This window comes from Rutilus rutilus (genome assembly GCF_951802725.1).
Source record: "Rutilus rutilus genome assembly, chromosome: 2".
Classification (NCBI taxonomy): Eukaryota; Metazoa; Chordata; class Actinopteri; order Cypriniformes; family Leuciscidae; genus Rutilus; species Rutilus rutilus.
In genome coordinates this window covers 20,687,719-20,707,239 of record NC_140210.1, presented here as the reverse complement: position 1 = coordinate 20,707,239, position 19,521 = coordinate 20,687,719, and the positions used below count along the sequence as shown (strand labels likewise).

Sequence of the window (19,521 nt, the reverse complement as noted above, 5' to 3'; positions counted from 1 at the left end):
ACAGCGACGAAATCGCTGGATGTGTGAACAGGGTTTAGGGGCCACGTGGGTCACTCAATCAGCAGACATGTAACGTGCGATTAGAGTGATTGACAGAAAACCTGACAAGTTACAAAACAATATGACCTTTTCAGCTCATCATGAACCTGAACTTGGGAGGCCCCTGGGCTTCAGCCCAGGTAAGCCTGTGCATTAATGCGGCCTTGACCACAGTATAGACAAGCTGAGCAAACTTCCTTACAAATGTGTGCACTCTAACAAACACACAAAACCACAGAAAGGCTAATGGAAACATGTGTGCATGCACTGTAAAAACTCATTTTCTTGATTTGTTATCACAACTTTTTATTTTCTGTCAAATCAACTTAGTTAATGAATGTGATTCAGATAGCATAATATAAGTTTCTATTTATTAAATCAATCTCCTTTGGTGGATTAACTCACCTCACTTAATTAACTCAATGTTAAGGCAACCAGGTAACTTATTTGTTTAAAGCAGCACTCAGTAGCTTCGGGATTTCTTTTCTGTATTCTCGCTTTTTGCTCGCAGGTTTCTCTCTAGAGCTCCCCCCGCAGCTTCGGAATAGATATTTGATAACACTGTTGTAAAAACTCTTTGGTGATTCTCAGACACCAGAGGCTAGTAGATCAACGACATCAAAGCAGATGGGACATTCTTTAAAACGTCTTCTTCATTCGGGTTCGAACAGCGTGAGGGAGCGCAATAATGACAGCATTTTAGCAGATTTCTTTTGGCCGTAAAGCAATTGTTTACATCGCGAGACCTGATATCACGCGATACTTCCTGACGCAGCGGCCGGCGGCCCGCCGTCTCAAAGTTGCAAGTGCGTATTTTCCGCTCACGGGCACCAGGGGGGTGCGAAACGACCACCATTCAACCCGAAATAAGTAATATAACCATTCCAATGACTCCGAAGCTGTTCAGTTAAGGTAAAAAAGTTACTTAGTTCACCTTTAAGTTAAACCAACAATATATATATTTTTTTTCAGTGTGGTGACCAGTGATCAAGTAAGAGGTGTGAAGTTTGAGTTTGATGACATGTCACAGCAGCAAATGTGAGGTGTATGCTGTAAGTGTTATGAATATAAAAGTTGTGGTTTCCTGTTTTGACATTTTTACGTTGCTGGCTTGAACCCACTACAATACGACAGAGAACATCAAATTTTACATCTGAACTTTAATTTAAAAAAAAAACTTGACCAATTGAAATGTAAAGTACAAAATTTCTCAAGTGAAGATGATTATCTGCATGTCTGAATCAAAATTATTTAATGCTAAACATTTCTATCTCAGACAAACAAAAGTTTTACCCTCTCTTCATATCTGTTTGATGATTATTTCTATTTTTGTGAACCAATCAGAGCAAAAAAACTCTCTATAGGGTAACTAATGTTTGGTTGATGTTTGGTTAATATCGCTCTTACTCTTTGTACATACACATGATAACCTAATTTAATGACAACCCCCTGTGACGTGAGACATTTTAGAAAAGATTTTCCATTTGACGTGAACCAATCAGATGAGAGCTGCCGTCTGTAAGACCCTCATAGTGTCAGTTATTCACAGTCACTCACAGAGATGGAGAGGCCAAGAAATGCTTTCATCGTGCTTATGTGTAAGAAAAGAAAAAAAAGAAAAAAAAAGTTTTCAGATGTTTTAGTTTAGAGTTTTTTTAAAAGTAAATGTCAATATTACTATAAATATTTTTTTATATGGTAATTTAAGTGCTTTAAGAGTTATTTTGCACTTTTACAGGTGTTTTGTTGTTCAGTCAGAACAGAATCTATGGAGCAGAAGTGGAGATGAAAGTCAGACCAGGAGACAACATCACTCTCTACTGTGATCGCTCTGTAACTATTGGTTTCCGCTTTGTATGGATAAGAAACTGCTCTAATGAAAATCAACCCTCTCTCGTAATAGATTTTAGGGAGAAATGGGATCTAGAGACATTTCAGCATTTCAACTTTATCTACAACCACTCCAGTAATTCTCATGATCTACATATTACTAACATCAGTGTCTCTGATCTGGGACTGTATTACTGTGCAGAAGTAGAGATTAAGGTAAATAAAGATGAAAAAGGCATCATCTCCTCATCTGAAGTGTACCATTATGGAAACCGAACAACTCATCTTTCTTTTGCTGGTAAGAAAACATTTCTGCTATTCTTGTAATATGCTTGATTAATTCTGGAGAACTTTACTCTGTGAAGAAGCAAGATGAACAGATAAGAAATATTTTTATCAGCATTATTAATATGTTTATGTTTATTTTATATAGAGAAAATAACTTTGTGTTCTGGACCCTCAGACATCACCTCCACTCTTCCTCTATCAGACTGTGTTCTCTGCTGGACGCTGCTGTTCAGTGTGTGTCCGGTGTGTGTTCTCCTCTCCTCACTCCTGTCCTCCATCTGTGTGTACTGCCTCTGTCGGGCTCAAACTGCAGGTATCTCGATCACTGTTCATTTCCTTGACACATTTATTTTGATTTTTCCAATATAAAACCTAATGTCTTTGATCAGTGATAAAAGCTGTAAACAAATTATAAATGTGTAAAAATGTAGTTATTATTATTTTTGTAGTAGCCATAATGTGATTTTTTGACAAAGCATATGAAGCTGATTCTGATATGAAAGAAGAGTTTCACATATTTAATGTTGTTTATAATTAGAAAGAAAACGGTTACAATTATACAGTAGCATTTATGTGTTTACATGCGACTGACATTTTTATGTATTTAAGAACACATATGTGCTTAAAGTTACTATGACTTCATACTATGGTTACAGACTTGCATTATTTTCTCACTACTGGCATATTTTCACACGATCTTTAGGTTCTGAGCAGAGTGCAGAGATTCTCACAGAGAATTTGATTAAGGTATCTATATTGTTTCAGTAATTAGTTTTAAGCTTTAAGACAATATTTTATATTGTTTCATGTGCATCTCCAATTCATTTCAGGGGGATCCAGAGAAACATCAGTGTGAGACGAGTAAAGCTGGAAAGATCTGCCTCCACACTGAAGTCTCTTATAGACTGCTGACATCTTCATATCCCTATGCTAAGATGTGATTCTATTGGCTCAGTTTAAACAACTTACTGAAAACTTTTTGTACTCCGCAACGTCTGTTATGATTTCTCAAGCATGCTTTTACCACATTTAGTACACATGCACAAACATGCAACAGACTTGTAGTCATTTTTTTTTTTTTATATAAAATTCTTCTCATTCAAACACTCTCAGCTGTTGCTATAGGGCCTGTAGCTGCTTATGGCATTCTTTTTATGTACATTCTTTTTGTAATGACATATTTTTTTGCATTAATCACAATAAAGTTGCCACAATATCACCCTGTTTGGACTCAGTTGCACCTTTTCCCGCCACTAGTTTGTCATGATAGTTTCTAATGTGATTTGTCATCACTGTCAGCTGTGTCATTGTTAATCATCTCATTTGTCTGTGCGTTTAGTCCTGTGTTTTCAGTTTACCCTTGTCTAGTCTCGTTTACGTATGGTTGTTGTTCTTCGAGTGGAAATTACCCTGTGGATATTATTAAATTCAGTTTGAACCTTTATCTTCATGCCTTTATATGCAGCATAACTGTTACACAAGTATAGTTCAAGCATACCTTCAATAAGCACATGGCACATTTTTTTGCAACCTGTGTTATGACGTCAGCAACCTAAGGCACGCGAGCCAACACTGGCACGCGGAGGGTTAATCGCTGACACGCAAGCAAATGCGAGAGAAGTGTATGTATTTCATTCAGATAAAGTAGTCTACCTGCACACAGATCTACATTTTGATGTAATAATTCCTCATAGTAAAAAAAAAGCTTATTTTATTAAGTTAGAGATGCACCGATTGATCCGCTGGTGGCCGAAATCAGCCGATTTTCACGTGATCGGCCATAACCGGCGACCGGCCGGTCAGTCTGACATATGCCGATTTTATGCCGGTCAAATGCACTTGGTCTCGGGCTCCCCATGATTAACATCGCGCAACACCAGCATCACATGTGCACACGGAACGCACATGTAGGAAACCTCGTGAATTACGGCCGTTTCACACATATTTTTTTCGGCGTGCATGTTAATCAATGAGTGCATTCAGGAGCAGCGCGTGAGCGCCCAACATGAGCGTCGCGTGAGCAGCAGTGAAGCGAGGAATTCGCCGCCTAGTCTATTTTGTCTGCGCTGCTCACGCTCAATTAAAGTGAAAGCACACATTTGATTGACAAAATAAATATGATTTCAAACAAAAGTGCCTAAAATGCACAGAATGTGCAAGTCTAGTGTGTTTAACAAGACCTGGATTAGATTAGCCTATGTCAGAAAAGAAAATGAAGACTCAAAAATATTTATATAAAATCTACCCATTTAAACTTGTTTTTATTATTCAGTTTGGGTAAAAGGATATGATATTTTATATAATATATATATATATATATATATATATATATATATATATCTAAATCTAAAACAAATTTCAAGAGAAATATTTACATTTCTGTCCTACTATTTCTGTGTAAGCCATTATGAAAATGTAAAATGTTTGTGTAGCCTATTTATATGAGTGTGTGTGTGTATATGTATATGTATATATCTATGTATATATATATATATATATATATATAGATAGATAGATAGATAGATAGATAGATAGATAGATAGATAGATATAGACTATGTGTGTGTTGTGGCACAGTGATGAACTCGGAAACTTAAAAATGGCACTTTATGACAAAAAGGTTGCCGACCCCTATGAAAGTTTTTTTAAAAAAGAAAATGCTTCTAAACCCCTATTTAATCCAATGCTACTTTAACGGGTTAAAATTTTATTTTCTTGATAATATTAACATTAATTATTTTCGATCTGTGTTAAGATTATACAGAACATGTAACAAAAAAATAAAAAAGAAAGAAAAGAAAAGCTGTATTATTTAGATGTTCCAAGCAGTTAGTCTAAAAGTAAACGCATACAGTTTTGTGTCTCCATTTTTATCAGTAGATCATATGTATATCATATAAAATTTATCTCAAAATACATTTCAGGGGTAAATTGTAAAATAAAGTTCAGCCAGTATAAAAAGCACAAGTTTGTCAAATGTTTAGACAGAATTGTCTAATACGCTTATGTTATGAGAGTGTCTGTGAATATGAATAAACCTTTAAAAAAAAGATAGGAAATGATGAACACTCAATGGCTCCATCTAGTGGCTAATAGCTCAAACTGGTCTTGTCCTCCTTATAATAGCAGAGAATGATGTCAAAAGCACTTACCCACAAACCATTTGATCAGGACCAAATCTTGATAAGGGCACATAAGTCAGGAAATGCTTTTATGAAAGATAGACTGTAATAAAATGAAACATGTGCTCAAATTAGTTTTTCACCTCATAATTGAATGTAACTGTTCATGTTACGCAATGCTCAAGATAAAAACAATGTTGAATTAAGCCATTTATACTTATTTGAATAGTGTTGAATAGTCATTGGTCTTCAGTGGCAGGGTAGAGACATATTTGCTTGAGCAGATTGATACAGTAATATACTTGTTGCATGCAAGTCTTGTAGGCCTATTACAAAATGCAACAGTGGCGTTTTGATGACACAGGATGTAAGAAGTGGTTTTCGTGTGTGAATTCAGTGCTATTTAAGTTGTCGTGGTAATAAAGAGAGTACGGCCTTCTGTTTGTTTTTCTGAGGTATGTGTTAAAACCACAAATGTTTCCAGTGGTCTTTGTGACGGTTTTCTCTTTTAGTGAATGCTTACTTCCTTTTTAACCTGTTAATTTTGCAGTCTTTTTAAGTTAAAGTTGATATTTTTTATCAAGTTAAAAATATTTGTTTTCAATTTAATTCATTTTCAAATGATCTATTTCCAATGTGTGTCCAGTCCACCTAAAGTCCTTGTATCACCATGTAATTATTCTTAAATATGGTAAACAAAGTATTAGTAGCATGTTTAGATGTGGTTATTACTGAGCTGTTCACTGTATGTGGTGCTGAAACTCTTTTGCACTGTTTTAATATTCACGTCAATTCACGGGTTTTCAAAGAAGTAAAGTAAGTTCTCCTCCCATTCTGAAACCCAATTTAGACATCCTAGAACAGGAACCACAAGCTTGTAAGTGCACTAGTAAGTGTTGGAGCTACAGTAGTGCTTGCATATAGACCTGTGGGTGGTGTGGCGCAATGGATAAGACACATGCCTTTGGTGTGAGAGACCCGGGTTCGAATCCACTGTGAGACACCAATGTGTCCCTGAGCAAGACACTTAACCCCTAGTTGCTCCAGAGGCGTGCGACCTCTGACATATATAGCAATTGTAAGTCGCTTTGGATAAAAGCGTCAGCTAAATGAATAAATGTAAAATGTAAATATAGTGCACAAATGTAATGGAACGATTTGTGGTTACAGCCAGAAACAAAACAAAAATTAGGTTTCTAACATCATTTTAGGACCAAGGCCAGTAAACACCTCAAGAAAATGCATTCTTACAAAAATATAAAAGCAGAGCTGTTCTGGTGTGTCTGGTGGCCAATAAAAACAATAGCCATGTAGTTGAAAGATGCAAAACAGGAAACTCATAATGATGCTCAGCACTTTTGGTCATCTCTATTGTCATGTTAAACATCACTACATTGTATATAATAATAATAATACCAATATTATTGTGATAACATATTTCAATTTATAGCCTCTGAGCCTCTTTTAGGGTCTTACATATTTACATTTTTTTTTTTTTTTTTTTTAACCTTCATTTATATAGGGCTTTTAACAATATAGATTGTTCCAAAGCAGCTTTACAGTGATAATAGGAAATTAAAGTAACAGAGATTGTTTTGGCTTTACAGCAGCTCTACAATAAAGTTATTGTCCAGCTAAAGTTAGTTTTGATTGATTCACTTCCATCGCAACGATTAGTTATTAACTTAGGGATCGCTAACACAACACCGTTCTAACAGAAGACCCTTAAGTTCTCTCTGCGCAAACTTTAAAAACGTGAACCTGTGAGAACGCTGATGGCGTGCACATGCGTATTACGTGTTTAATCTATAGGTATGCGTGTTTGAATATATATGTGTGCAGGCATGTAGTCCTTCTTTACAAACCAACCCTCAACAAACTACTTGTCTGGCCTTAAAATGTATAATACAGAATTTGTATCGCTTCCACGTAGCCACGTGAACCGGAATGTACAGAGGTAAAGGGAAGGGAAGGAGGCCTTCACAGGGGAGAGACTAGTTGACACTTCAGGACTGCGTTGTCGTCGTGTCCAGGCGCAGGTCCTTCATCAGATCTGGATACGGCCTGGATCTGGCGGACTGCGGTAAACCTCGGGATAAACAGAGAGACTAATATTAGCGTACACGCCATTCTTCTTATGATGTAACAAGTACATCAGGATTTATGGGAGTGTTCCCGGTTCCTGCTGACCTAATATATACAGCCTAACATTGAATTATAGAAGTTTATTATGCGAACTATAGAATTATAAGAGAATTGAAGAACTATAATGCGTTAAGAGCTCGCTCAAGTACTGGGGAGCTAAACCATTTAGTGCTTTGTAAATAATCAGCAATATTTAAAAATGTATACAATGTTTAATAGTGAGCCAATGCAGTTGACAGAATGGGGCTAATATGGTCATACTTCCTGGTTCTAGTAAGAACTCGAGCTGCTGCGTTTTGGACCAGCTGTAGTTTGTTTATTAAGCGTGCAGGGCAACCACCCATAAGAGCATTACAATAATCTAGCCTTGAGGTCATGAACGCATGTTGTAAAGAGGATCACTTTACCATATTGAAAAGTTTACACACTGTTAATGATTCAGACAAAATTGTGTAGTAATTCAAGAAATGAGTGGAGCAGGAATAATATAACCCTCACTTAAAAAAAAAAAAAGCAGAAATACCGCCCCCCACAATGAACCAGGCATTCTCACTGAATACCCTCAAACCTATCAGTCACTGAGCAAGAGTTACAGTCGTCATATTTGTGTGTAAGTCCATTTGTTTGTTTTTGAAATGTTATGTTGCATTCTTTACAACATAATAATGATTTGATTGATAGTCTTTTATTCGTATATGTGCTTTTGCAGGTGTTTTGTTGTGTGAACACCAGAGAGTGTTTGGGACAGAAGTGGACATGAGAGTTAAAGCAGGAGACAGCATCACTCTCTACTGTGACTGTGTCTCTTGGATCACACAATGTTTGGTTGAGAAACTGCTCACATGAGCATCAACCATCTCTGATAATAGACTCTTCAAATTTGTTCCAGTGGACGTTTCCACGTTTCAGTTTTGTGCAAAACAGCTCCAGTAACTCCTATGATCTACATATAGAGAATTTCAGTGTCTCTGATGAGGGAATATATTACTGTGTGAAAAGAAAAACAGAAATAAGTCAAAATGTACATGGAATCGCAGCAAAATTCGAGTTTGAGTATGGAAACAAGACAACACTTTTATCTGTCTTTGGTAAGAAAACATTTCTACTATTGTACATGTTGCTTTTGTTTTGTGTTGAAAAATTCCTTTAATTAATTTTTAATTTTACAGTACTTTTAATATAGTTAATGTCAAACTTACAGTACAAGTAAAAATCTATATTTTTATAATCTTATATTGAATGTGAGCATAAATGGTTTAATTAATATTAAACAAACAAATTACAGTATATAATGCAAACCAAGTCATTAGTTAATGTACATTAAATGTTTATTTTTAAATAAAACGTCAATTTACAATATACTTTCATTTATATTTTTATGTGAACTACTAATTTGCTAAGTCCTATGCTTAGTAAAACACATGCAATATTAAACTTATTTTAAATTGTGTAATTATTATGTTAAAACAAAATATATATATTAATTGAATATTAACCACAAAGTGTGAGGCTGATTAAAAATGGCTTATGTTTCATTTAGAGTCAGTGTCTCCTCATGCTGAGCAGTTCAACATCACCTCCACACCTCCTGTGTTAGACTATATGCTCTGCTTCAAGCTGCTGTTCAGTGTGTGTCCTGCATGTGTTCTCCTCTTCTCTCTCCTCTCTTCCGTCAGTGTGTACTGCCTCTGTCGGAGGAAAACTACAGGTAATCATTCACTCCTGAACTCAGTTATTTCATCTGCCACAGTTATGAGGTGCTTTGGATAGTCTGATGTAATTATCGTTCCAGATTTGCTTTCAGATTATTGTCAGTCACCATATCACATAATAAAACATAATTTAAAATGTCACAATCTCACTTCATTTGTTGTAGTACGGAGCTCCTAAAGCGACATGGTGATGGAAAAATGTGAGATAGGAGAAAAAATTGTTTAAACCAAGTTTAAAGGAGAACTTGGTAACTTTTTTAACTTAATAAAACTGTCTAGAAATCATTTGGATGGTTAAACAACCTGTTCTGGTGATATTGGTGACTTTCCCCGCTCCCCCCAGCGTTCCCAGGCGGAAAACCAACCTTGCAACTTGGGGACTACCTTCCCGGCAAGATAGAAATTGGAAGTCTCGTGAGAAGCGAGAACTAGAACGAGAACGAGCGCGAAACACAAATTGCTTTACGGCAATTCGACATAAACACCCAAGCATTTATGATGTATTACCAGATTACCCACCTCGGTAGACATAGCTCCACACGATACAGTTGGCTTGCTCCGATCAAAACAAACGCACATGAGCAGCGGTAGAGAGGGGGAGGAGGCCGCCGCAAGTGAGTTTTATTACGACCGTGTTGTGAAATATACTCCCCTCCACAGCTGTAGGGGGAGCTCGTGGGGAAAACATGTGACAACAAAAGAGAAAATCAGCGAAGAAGTGACTAGAGTTCGCTAGAGTTGCAGAGTTCTCCTTTAAATGATTCTTATATATCCTGTAGGTTCTAGTGCTGAATCACAGACTGAGCACATACATGATGAGGTATTGTATTAAATGTGCACATCACTATACAATATTTACATTTGTTTAACAGTAAGCTACATAAATTACATCAGTATCACATATTTTTACATATGATGTAATATAAGAGTTTTTTCATATGCAATTAAGTAAATTTATATAAAAAATATGAATGTAATAAAATATATATTTTTCCAGGGTGGTGATGAAGTGTGTTATGCTTCATTGGACATGCCTTCCATATATATATAGCCTATATATAAATTCAGAAGAAAAAAGGAGTTCAGACTTCAGAGCTTATTCTGAGGTCAGACCCAAAAAACAAAGTACAGTTTAAAAAAAAAAATGTTCTTCAGTAGTAATTACAACAGGTGGTTTTCAAAAGAATTAGAAAATAAAATATTGGCAACACTTTACACTAAGGTCTCATTTGTTAACATTAGTTAATGCATTAACAAACATTAATAACAAGCAATATATTTTTACAGAATTTACCTTTAATATCAGTAAAAACATTTTTTTTTTTACATTCATGTTAGTTCACAGTTCATTAACACATAATGTTAACAGATTTAACTTTTGACCATGAAAATGTTTAAGTAAATGTTGAAATTAACATTAAAGATTTGTAAATGCTGTAGAAGTATTGTTCATTGTTAGTTCATGTTAATTAATGTAATTAACTACTGTTAACAAATGAAACCTTATTGTAAAGTGTTCCCAACCTATTCTTAGTAGAACTTTCTCCTATGTCATTTTTTTTTTCCTTTCCAAAATCTGAAACCTTGACTTTTATATTAATATTAATGGAAGTTGTGTATGATGTAGGCTAAGACATGTTATATTCCAGTCACATAACATCGCACGTGTTCATGGTTAAAGAAAATTTGGATTGCATCTTAATACAATTTTACCTTTTTTTTTATAGATAATACAGCTCCAATTTCATCTTATTCAATGTATGTAATAAAGACAAATATTCTTAACTATATGTAAATATTCTTAACTATATAACTATATGTTATAGTGTAAATAAATTAATTGTGATGTAATGAACAGCATTTATTCAATATTATTTCGGTTGATTTAACATATAGCATTGACACTATATGCATAGTAGTAATATATTAATGTTCCATTTTAAACCGAGACTGGCGGTTTATTCAGCTCACCTCAGAATTGTATTCACCTCAGAAATTATTACTACATACTTTATTATTACTACTACATTATTACTAAATATTAGTTTCAAGAAAAGTACAAACCACAAATGTTTCCATTTGTGCATGCAACAAATTGAACATCATAAAAGTGTTTGTGGTCAGCCTAGGGAACATGCATGCTCGAGATATATGAAGGTAAGGGTAAAAACTGTGGTTTGACAAAAACAGAAAGAAGCATACTGGAAAAGGTTAACCGCAAGGTGCTAATGTAAATGTGGCTTCTTTTAATATTGTCACGAGTTGAGCTGTGTGGCGAAAAGATCATCCTTAAAGGGATAGTTCACCCAAAAATGAAAATAAGCCCATGATTCACTCAGCCTGATGCCATCCTAGGTGTATGACATTCTTCTTTCAGACGAATACAATCGGAGTTATATTAAAAAATGTCCTGGCTCTTCCAAGCTATATAATGGCAGTGAATAAGTGTCTGTGTTTGGTCCATCAAAGCGCATCTATGATAAAAGTGAAGGATGAAGGATGAAGGATTGCCGTAAAGCAGTAGGCTATCTCTGGTCGTACGATGTGTATGACGTCATTGACATTTTAAAGCAAATAAGTTACTCTAAAAAATCTAACACCCAGCAATGTGTCATTTCTTTGCATCTCCTTTCGAATACAACATTCAAATTACTAGACAAAAAATTATTTCCTGAGAAAAGTGGATTTTGATGGGTATAGCGCCATAGACCTCCATTCATTCTGCACTCGTACTGTGAGCGCCCTCATATAGAACCAGAGTGGAACTGCAACCAGTTCAGAAGCCGGAAGTTTACTGAAAGTGGAACTTCTCCCCTTATTAGACATTCTCTGGTCTGAATTTATTGCGCAAACGCGTTTCCATCTCCCATTATTCGCATTAACTCTTTTTCGCACAATTCAAAAACCACCTCAAGCGAGCGTAAAAACTCTTTTAAAGGAATTTTGATTCAAAATTTGCCGTTTCCATCTCTCGTTTGATGCGATACTTCAAAATGTGCATAAAACCAGGGTGATGGAAACAGCTTATGATTTCCAGCTCTCGTATTCTCCACCTTCTCCTTTGATCACTCTCCATATTTACCTTCTCCACATTTACCTTCTCCACTTACCTCTTCTCACTCCTGGAATCCACTGATCTCGATTCAGGGAAGTGTGTGCTCAGCTCTCTGTCACTCCTGTGCATCCTCAAGTAAAAGGTAAAAGAGAAAAGACTATATTTTTCATCTGCCATTACATGCAAATTTCTCTATACCTGCATTACTTACCTGTTTATTCTCGTTATCCACATGTGCAATAAATACCTGCCCGATTCACTAAATACTCAACCAGGAAATTAGACACAAACCATGGACAACGGGCAATCCACAATTCCAGTTTGTTTTATTACTACATCTGCAATGTAATGCATCCTATATCACATAGATTTAACTTTAAATCAGCATTTAATGATGGTCTTTGTGTTGATATGCATATAATATTAGTGTTCTCATCTGTGAATGGTTTTTAGATGTGAATTAGTATTCTTCAACCTCTGAATATAATACATTTTTGTGAGTTTATACCTACCATTTATCCTAGAACTGTAACATCTTAAGTCAATAAGTTTTATTTTCTTAAAAAAACAAAACAACAAAACAAAAACAAACAAATTACAGTTGTTTTTGTAATGGTGTTTGCTAGCAATCATGTTGAAACCATGTTAAAACCATTTTCATTTATCAATTAGTTACAGGTCCTTTGTGACACGTGTTTGATTATTGTTTACAATTGGACTCTAGATAATTTAGTCATGAAGTAGCCGGCACACTGAGATGAGGTAAAAATTCCATGAGTAGTTTATTAAAAAAAAGTTAATTTCACAAAAAAAAAAAAAAAAAAAAAAAAATGGTACAAACATTTTTACACAAATATTTCTCGAGGGAATGTTGCTCAGTAAACATTCAATTAAAACTGGAGAATGTGTGATTAATGTAATGAATGTAATTGCCATGTTCATACATTTTTCTATATGCATCGCCAATGGCAAGGGCATCTAATAGCTTTTCACATTACTGAGTTACTGGTTCAAGACTGATATGTATATCTGACATTGTTTAATGAGAAATGTACATTATCTTGAAATATCACACACTGACCTTACAGTTATGTAAAATAGTGAATGTAATTAGAAAAGATTTGTTTGTGTGGAGGACAAGAAGTAATTCAGCACATTGGACAGCTCCCAGTGCTGAACCAACTGAACCACAACTGCAGAAGAATTTCTGAATGATGCAGAAATGTTTTTGTCCTTCCTGAATATTAAGGAAGTATTAAGATAAGGCACATCTGCATTAGCATCTTGCAGACATAATAAACAAAGTCAAGCTTGCATTTAGCAACTGTGTGTCTGACTATATAAATCACACACTGTCCTCAATGGCTGTCATAGAGCATCACACACTTTTGTCTGACTCAATAAAAGTTGATTACATGTATATGAGAACAGAGAGTTAAACAGAGAGAGTAACTTGGTAGACAGACTGAAGACTTCTTTGAGGTGAGATATCATCCAGATAATACATTTTACACTGAGCTTGTTTTGGTATTGTTGGATATTATTGAATAATCACTAGAAAAAAGAATAGCTGATAACTGTAACCCACACAGTTGTGCTTAAATTATATATTCCAATAGTTGTAATATTTTGTCAGTTTTTGGCGAAATATAACAGTTTATATGATAATTTTCAGTTTAATACACACTTTATTAGAAGGCTATTAAGATTAAGAAAACATGAAAACATTCCATATGCATGTTAGTGCAAATTTGTTCAAGATGGCCTCAGGAAAACACATGCACTCTAACCAACACAAAAAAACCTAACAAAGGCAGATGGAAACATTTGTGTTTTGTGACCAGTGATCTACTGAGAGATTAGATCTGAGAGTTTGATGACATGTAAAAGCAACAAATGTGAGGAGGCTGTAAGTGGTCTAAATGAAGCTTGTGGGTTTCCTGTTTTGACATGTTTAGATGTTGTTGCCTCGTAGCTTTTTATTTTTACCCACTTCAATAAAACAAAGAACCACATTAAATTTAACATTAGTTCTCCAGTTCAAAGGACTTTTATCACAATCATGAATTTACTGACTGCATGTGAACTCTTGTGTTTAATACATTTCTGATGCTAATCATACCTTAGTTACATTTTATCACTAAATACTGAAGCCTCTCTGCATATCTGTTCGATGATATAAAGGTTTAAGATTTGCCTGATCGCAAAGCCAAATCAGAGCAAAAAAAGGTTGTAATGTAATCGATGGTTGGTTAAAATTGCTTTTACTCTTTGTACGTTCACACAATAACCCAATTTGATGCCAACCCCTCATGACGTAAGGCTTATTTTTTAAAAAGCTAAAACTTTCCATTGACGTGACCGAGTTAGATAAGAGCTGATGTCTGTAAGACTCTCACCAGAGTCAGTTATTCATAGACACTCACTGAGATGGAGAGGTCAAACCTCATCGCGCTCATAAGAAATATTATACTAACTTCTTAAGATGTTTTTGAGAGTTTTTGAATGAAAATGTCAATATTACTGTGAACATGTTTGTATGATATATAATTTGAAGTGCTTTACATAGTTATTTTGTGCTTTTACAGATGTTTTACTTATGAGTCTTTCAGTCTTACTTAACAGAATCTATGGATCAGAAGAGGAGATGAAAGTCACACCAGGAGACAACATCACTCTCTACTGTGATCGCTCTGTAACTCTTGGTTTCCGCTTTGTATGGATAAGAAACTGCTCTCATGATAATCAACCCTCTCTCGTAATAGATTTTACGAAATGGAATGTAGAGTTAGTTTAGCGTTACAGCTTTGTCCACAACCACTCCAGTAATTCTCATGATCTACATATTACTAACATCAGTGCCTCTGATCTGGGACTGTATTACTGTGCAGAAATAGAGAATAAGGTAAATACAGATGAAAAAGGCATCATCTCCTCATCTAAAGTGTACTATTATGGAAACCGAACAACTCGTCTTTCTTTTGCAGGTAAGAAAACATTTCTGCTAGTTCTTATTATATCATTGCTTGATTCATTCTGGAGAACTTTACCTTTCTCTTTGAAGAAGCGAGTTTAACAGATCAGAAATATTTTTATCAGCATTATTGATGTGTTTATGTTTATTTTACATAGAGCAAGTGACTTCCTGTTCTGGAGTCTCAAACATCACCTCCACTCTTCCTCTATCAGACTGTGTTCTCTGCTGGACGCCGCTGTTCAGTGTGTGTCCGGTGTGTGTTCTCCTCTCCTCACTCCTGTCCTCCATCTGTGTGTACTGCCTCTGTCAGAGGAAAACTACAGGTAATTGTTCACAGATTAATACTCTTCTTTTGCACTATACCACAGTTTTACTTTAATGTACAGATAAACAACTTTTGTCAATGACCATAAACTTTGGATCAACAAAACTGTATCAATTGAAGTGCAGCATATATGTGCACTAACTATTTAAGTATACTTATTATATTATATTATATTATATTATAGTATATTATATTATATTATATTATATTATATTATATTATATTATATTATATTATATTATATTATATATATATACACAGTGGGGAGAACAAGTATTTGATACATTGCCGACTTACAAAGCATGTAGAGGTCTGTAATTTTTATCATAGGTACACTTCAACTGTGAGAGACGGAATCTAAAACAAAAATCCAGAAAATCACATTTTATGATTTTTAAATAATTAATTTACATTTTATTGCACAACATAAGTATTTGATCACCTACCAACCAGTAAGAATTCCGGCTCTCACAGACCTGTTAGTTTTTCTTTAAGAATCCCTCCTGTTCTCCACTCATTACCTGTATAAAAGACACCTGTCCACACACTCAATCAAACAGACTCCAACCTCTCCACAATGGCCAAGACCAGAGAGCTGTGTAATAGGGATGGGGAAATGAGAAATCACTGAGGCTTTCCCCTGACTGTTCCGGGAAAAGATTCAAAGCTTCGAGAGTGTCGAGAACAGCGCCATCTGTTGCTTATTTAAAATAAAGCAGCCAGAAGCCTGTGTTAAAAGCTCTGGCAGATGAAGCAACCACAACACACTCCATAGTTTCAATGTTATGTGTACAAATAAAAGCCTTACATGTTTGTGTTTGATTTGTTCATTAAATAAATTCATTTTCCCATTAAAGTGTGACAATAAAATATAAGCTTATATGATTCAATAAGATTTAATGTAGGCCTACTCTCTCTCTCTCTACACACACACACACACACACACACACACACACACACACACACACACACACACACACACACACACACACACACACACACACACACACACACACACACACACACACACACACACACACACACACACACACACACACACACACACACACACACACACACACACACACACACACATAATGAATAAGGACATTGTCTGATAGGATCATCTGTTATTAAATGGCTTATGACACTTGTTACTGATAGTGCTTATGTAACTGTAGGAATGACAGAAAGGTGATAAAGTTTTTAATTATTTTAATTATTTTTGGCTGTTGCCATTGCTCTAAATACAAACCCTTCACCAAACACCAACACCCTATCCCCTCTCCCCTAACCCCACCCTAAACCCAAATACCAACACCAAATTACCTAAAATCACCAAAAAGTGCAAAGATTTTACAAAAACAAAAAGACACAACAACAACAAAAAATAATAGCCTAAGTAGTGAAAAATAAATGTTGCTTATTTAAATGTAATATATCGATTAACTTTCAAAGTACAGCACTCTCCTCACAAACCCATCAACCAGACTGAGGCAACAATGACTCGTTAAATAAGATCTGGAGTTCGAGCCTTCTGACACCCAAAGCGAAACGCGCACGTGATTGGACAGAAAGTGAGGCTTTGTTTGTCATCGATCACGTGACTCTAGTAAACCAATACACACCCCGATACGGGGCTTCACTAGAAATTGTGTCGCTTGTGTGATACGTGCATCGAAGCTTCAGTGTCATACGTAACAACATCATTACTGTGTAAGGACATCAGGGATAAAATTGTAGACCTGCACAAGGCTGGGATGGGCTACAGGACAATAGGCAAGCAGCTTGGTGAGAAGGCAACAACTGTTGGCGCAATTATCAGAAAATGGAAGAAGTTCAAGATGACGGTCAATCTCCCTCAGTCTGGGGCACCATGCAAGATCTCACTTCGTGGGGCATCAATGATCATGAGGAAGGTGAGGGATCAGCCCAGAACTACACGGCAGGACCTGGTCAATGACCTGAAGAGAGCTGGGACCACAGTCTCAAAGAAAACCATTAGTAACACACTACGCCATCATGGATTAAAATCCTGCAGCGCACGCAAGGTCTCCCTGCTCAAGCCAGCGCATGTCCAGGCCCGTCTGAAGTTTGCCAATTACCATCTGGATGATCCAGAGGAGGAATGGGAGAAGGTCATGTGGTCTGATGAGACAAAAATAGAGCTTTTTAAAAACTCCACTCGCCGTGTTTGGAGGAAGAAAAAGGATGAGTACAACCCCAAGAACACCATCCCAACCGTGAAGTATGGAGGTGGAAACATCATTCTTTGGGGATGCTTTTCTGCATAGGGGACAGGACGACTGCACCGTATTGAGGGGAGGATGGATGGGGCCATGTATCACGAGATACATGAAAAACCTCCTTCCCTCAGTAAGAACATTGAAGATGGGTCGTGGCTGGGTCTTCTAGCATGACAACGACCCGAAACACACAGCCAGGGCAACTAAGGAGTGGCTCCGTAAGAAGCATCTCAAGGTCCTGGAGTGGCCTAGCCAGTCTCCAGACCTGAATAGATCTTTTCTCTTTTCAATAGAAAATCTTTGGAGGGAGCTGAAAGTCAGTATTGCCCAGCGACAGCCCCGAAACCTGAAGGATCTGGAGAAGGTCTGTATGGAGGAGTGGGCCAAAATCCCTGCTGCAGTGTGTGCAAACCTGGTCAAGAACTACAGGAAACGTATGATCTCTGTAATTGCAAACAAAGGTTCCTGTACCAAATATTAAGTTCTGCTTTTCTGATGTATCAAATACTTATGTCATGCAATAAAATGCAAATTATTTACTTAAAAATCATACAATGTGATTTTCTAGATTTTTGTTTTAGATTCCGTCACTTAGATTCCGTCACCGCAAAATCGGCAGTGTATCAAATACTTGTTCTCCCCACTGTATATATATATAAATTTTTTTATATATATTTTTTTTATTATGTTCTTATATTTTAACAATCCATTTTAGATTCTGCAACTGATCAAAATGACAAGCTAATGCTTGACAATGCTGAAGAGACGGTGCGTTCACAGAAAATCTGGTGCACGCACTGACGAGCACAAACTCGATGTGAGGGTGCTTGGTGGTAGTGGGGGAGGGGCATAAGAGTTGTAAACATTCAAAATTTTGGCTAAGTCCCCTCAATCTGCCAGACTTGCCGACTGCAGCTTTAATACTAGAATGTTAATATTACGTTACTCATTTGTCCTGTGTATAGTTATTCATATTATGTTTTGTATGTATTTTATTTTATTTTTATTCCAGGAGAATGATGATGAAGAGGTGTGTTATGCATCTTTAGACGTGATAACCAGGAGACAAAACCGGACCAAGAAAACAAGAGTGCCGAGTTCTGACTTCAGTACATATGCTCAGGTCAGAGAAGGAATAGATTAGAAAGTTGCAGGTGCCATGATCAGTGAAACTGATGTACTAATGTTTATCGTTAATCGTAGATAAAATATTTAGCAAAAATTAAAATGCTTCTGTATTTGAAGTAAAGAATTATCAAATAAAAAAACGTTTCCTTTAGTGAAAGTATGTTTCTATAAAGTATTTGTGGACACACAGTAATGACCTGCATAACAGGATGTAGAAGTGGGTTTCCTGTATGAAGTGGTGTTTAGTTTAAGGTGTGTATATTTCTCTTAAATTGGATGACCACAACTTTTATCTGACTCATTTTTACAATAAGCATCATCAAATTTCCCTGAAACACACTCCATGCTGAGTGAGAGATCAGCATTCTGGGCCTGCTGAGCAGGATAGTGTGTTTGGATGACAGCTGGTGACAAGCAAACATCCCCACTTTAGTTGCTCCTCTGTAGAAAGATGCATTTCTTGTTTATCTTTTTTGTTTTCCTTCAGACTGGTGCATGAACCTGTTCTGCCTTTTACTAATTGTACATTTAATTCTTTAGAACATTTCAAATGAAATTGAAAGAAGTTATTTTAAGTGTTTCTTTTGAACCGCCAGAGTTGTTCTTCAAAGGAGCTTTAATGCCCTGTTATTTTTTTCTCAAGGAAGGGTCTTGC

General features: G+C 36.0%; 1 protein-coding gene across 3 annotated transcripts; it reads left to right on the top strand.

The window, feature by feature from the left end:
* The first annotated feature begins 1,545 nt into the window (after positions 1-1,545).
* On the top strand, positions 1,546-3,376 carry LOC311280796 (uncharacterized protein). Of its 3 annotated transcripts, none has more exons than XM_084393239.1 (5): positions 1,546-1,637; positions 1,778-2,167; positions 2,360-2,470; positions 2,861-2,904; positions 2,988-3,376. In XM_084393239.1, exons 1-5 carry the CDS (start codon positions 1,601-1,603, stop codon positions 3,096-3,098), a joined length of 693 nt encoding a protein of 230 aa, XP_084249365.1. In that variant the 5' UTR covers positions 1,546-1,600; the 3' UTR covers positions 3,099-3,376. The 3 variants fall into 3 exon arrangements, with proteins under 3 accessions (XP_084249365.1, XP_084249364.1, XP_084249363.1); XM_084393238.1 differs by having other exon boundaries at positions 2,333-2,470; XM_084393237.1 differs by having other exon boundaries at positions 2,303-2,470; positions 2,988-3,239.
* The last annotated feature ends 16,145 nt before the right edge of the window (positions 3,377-19,521 follow it).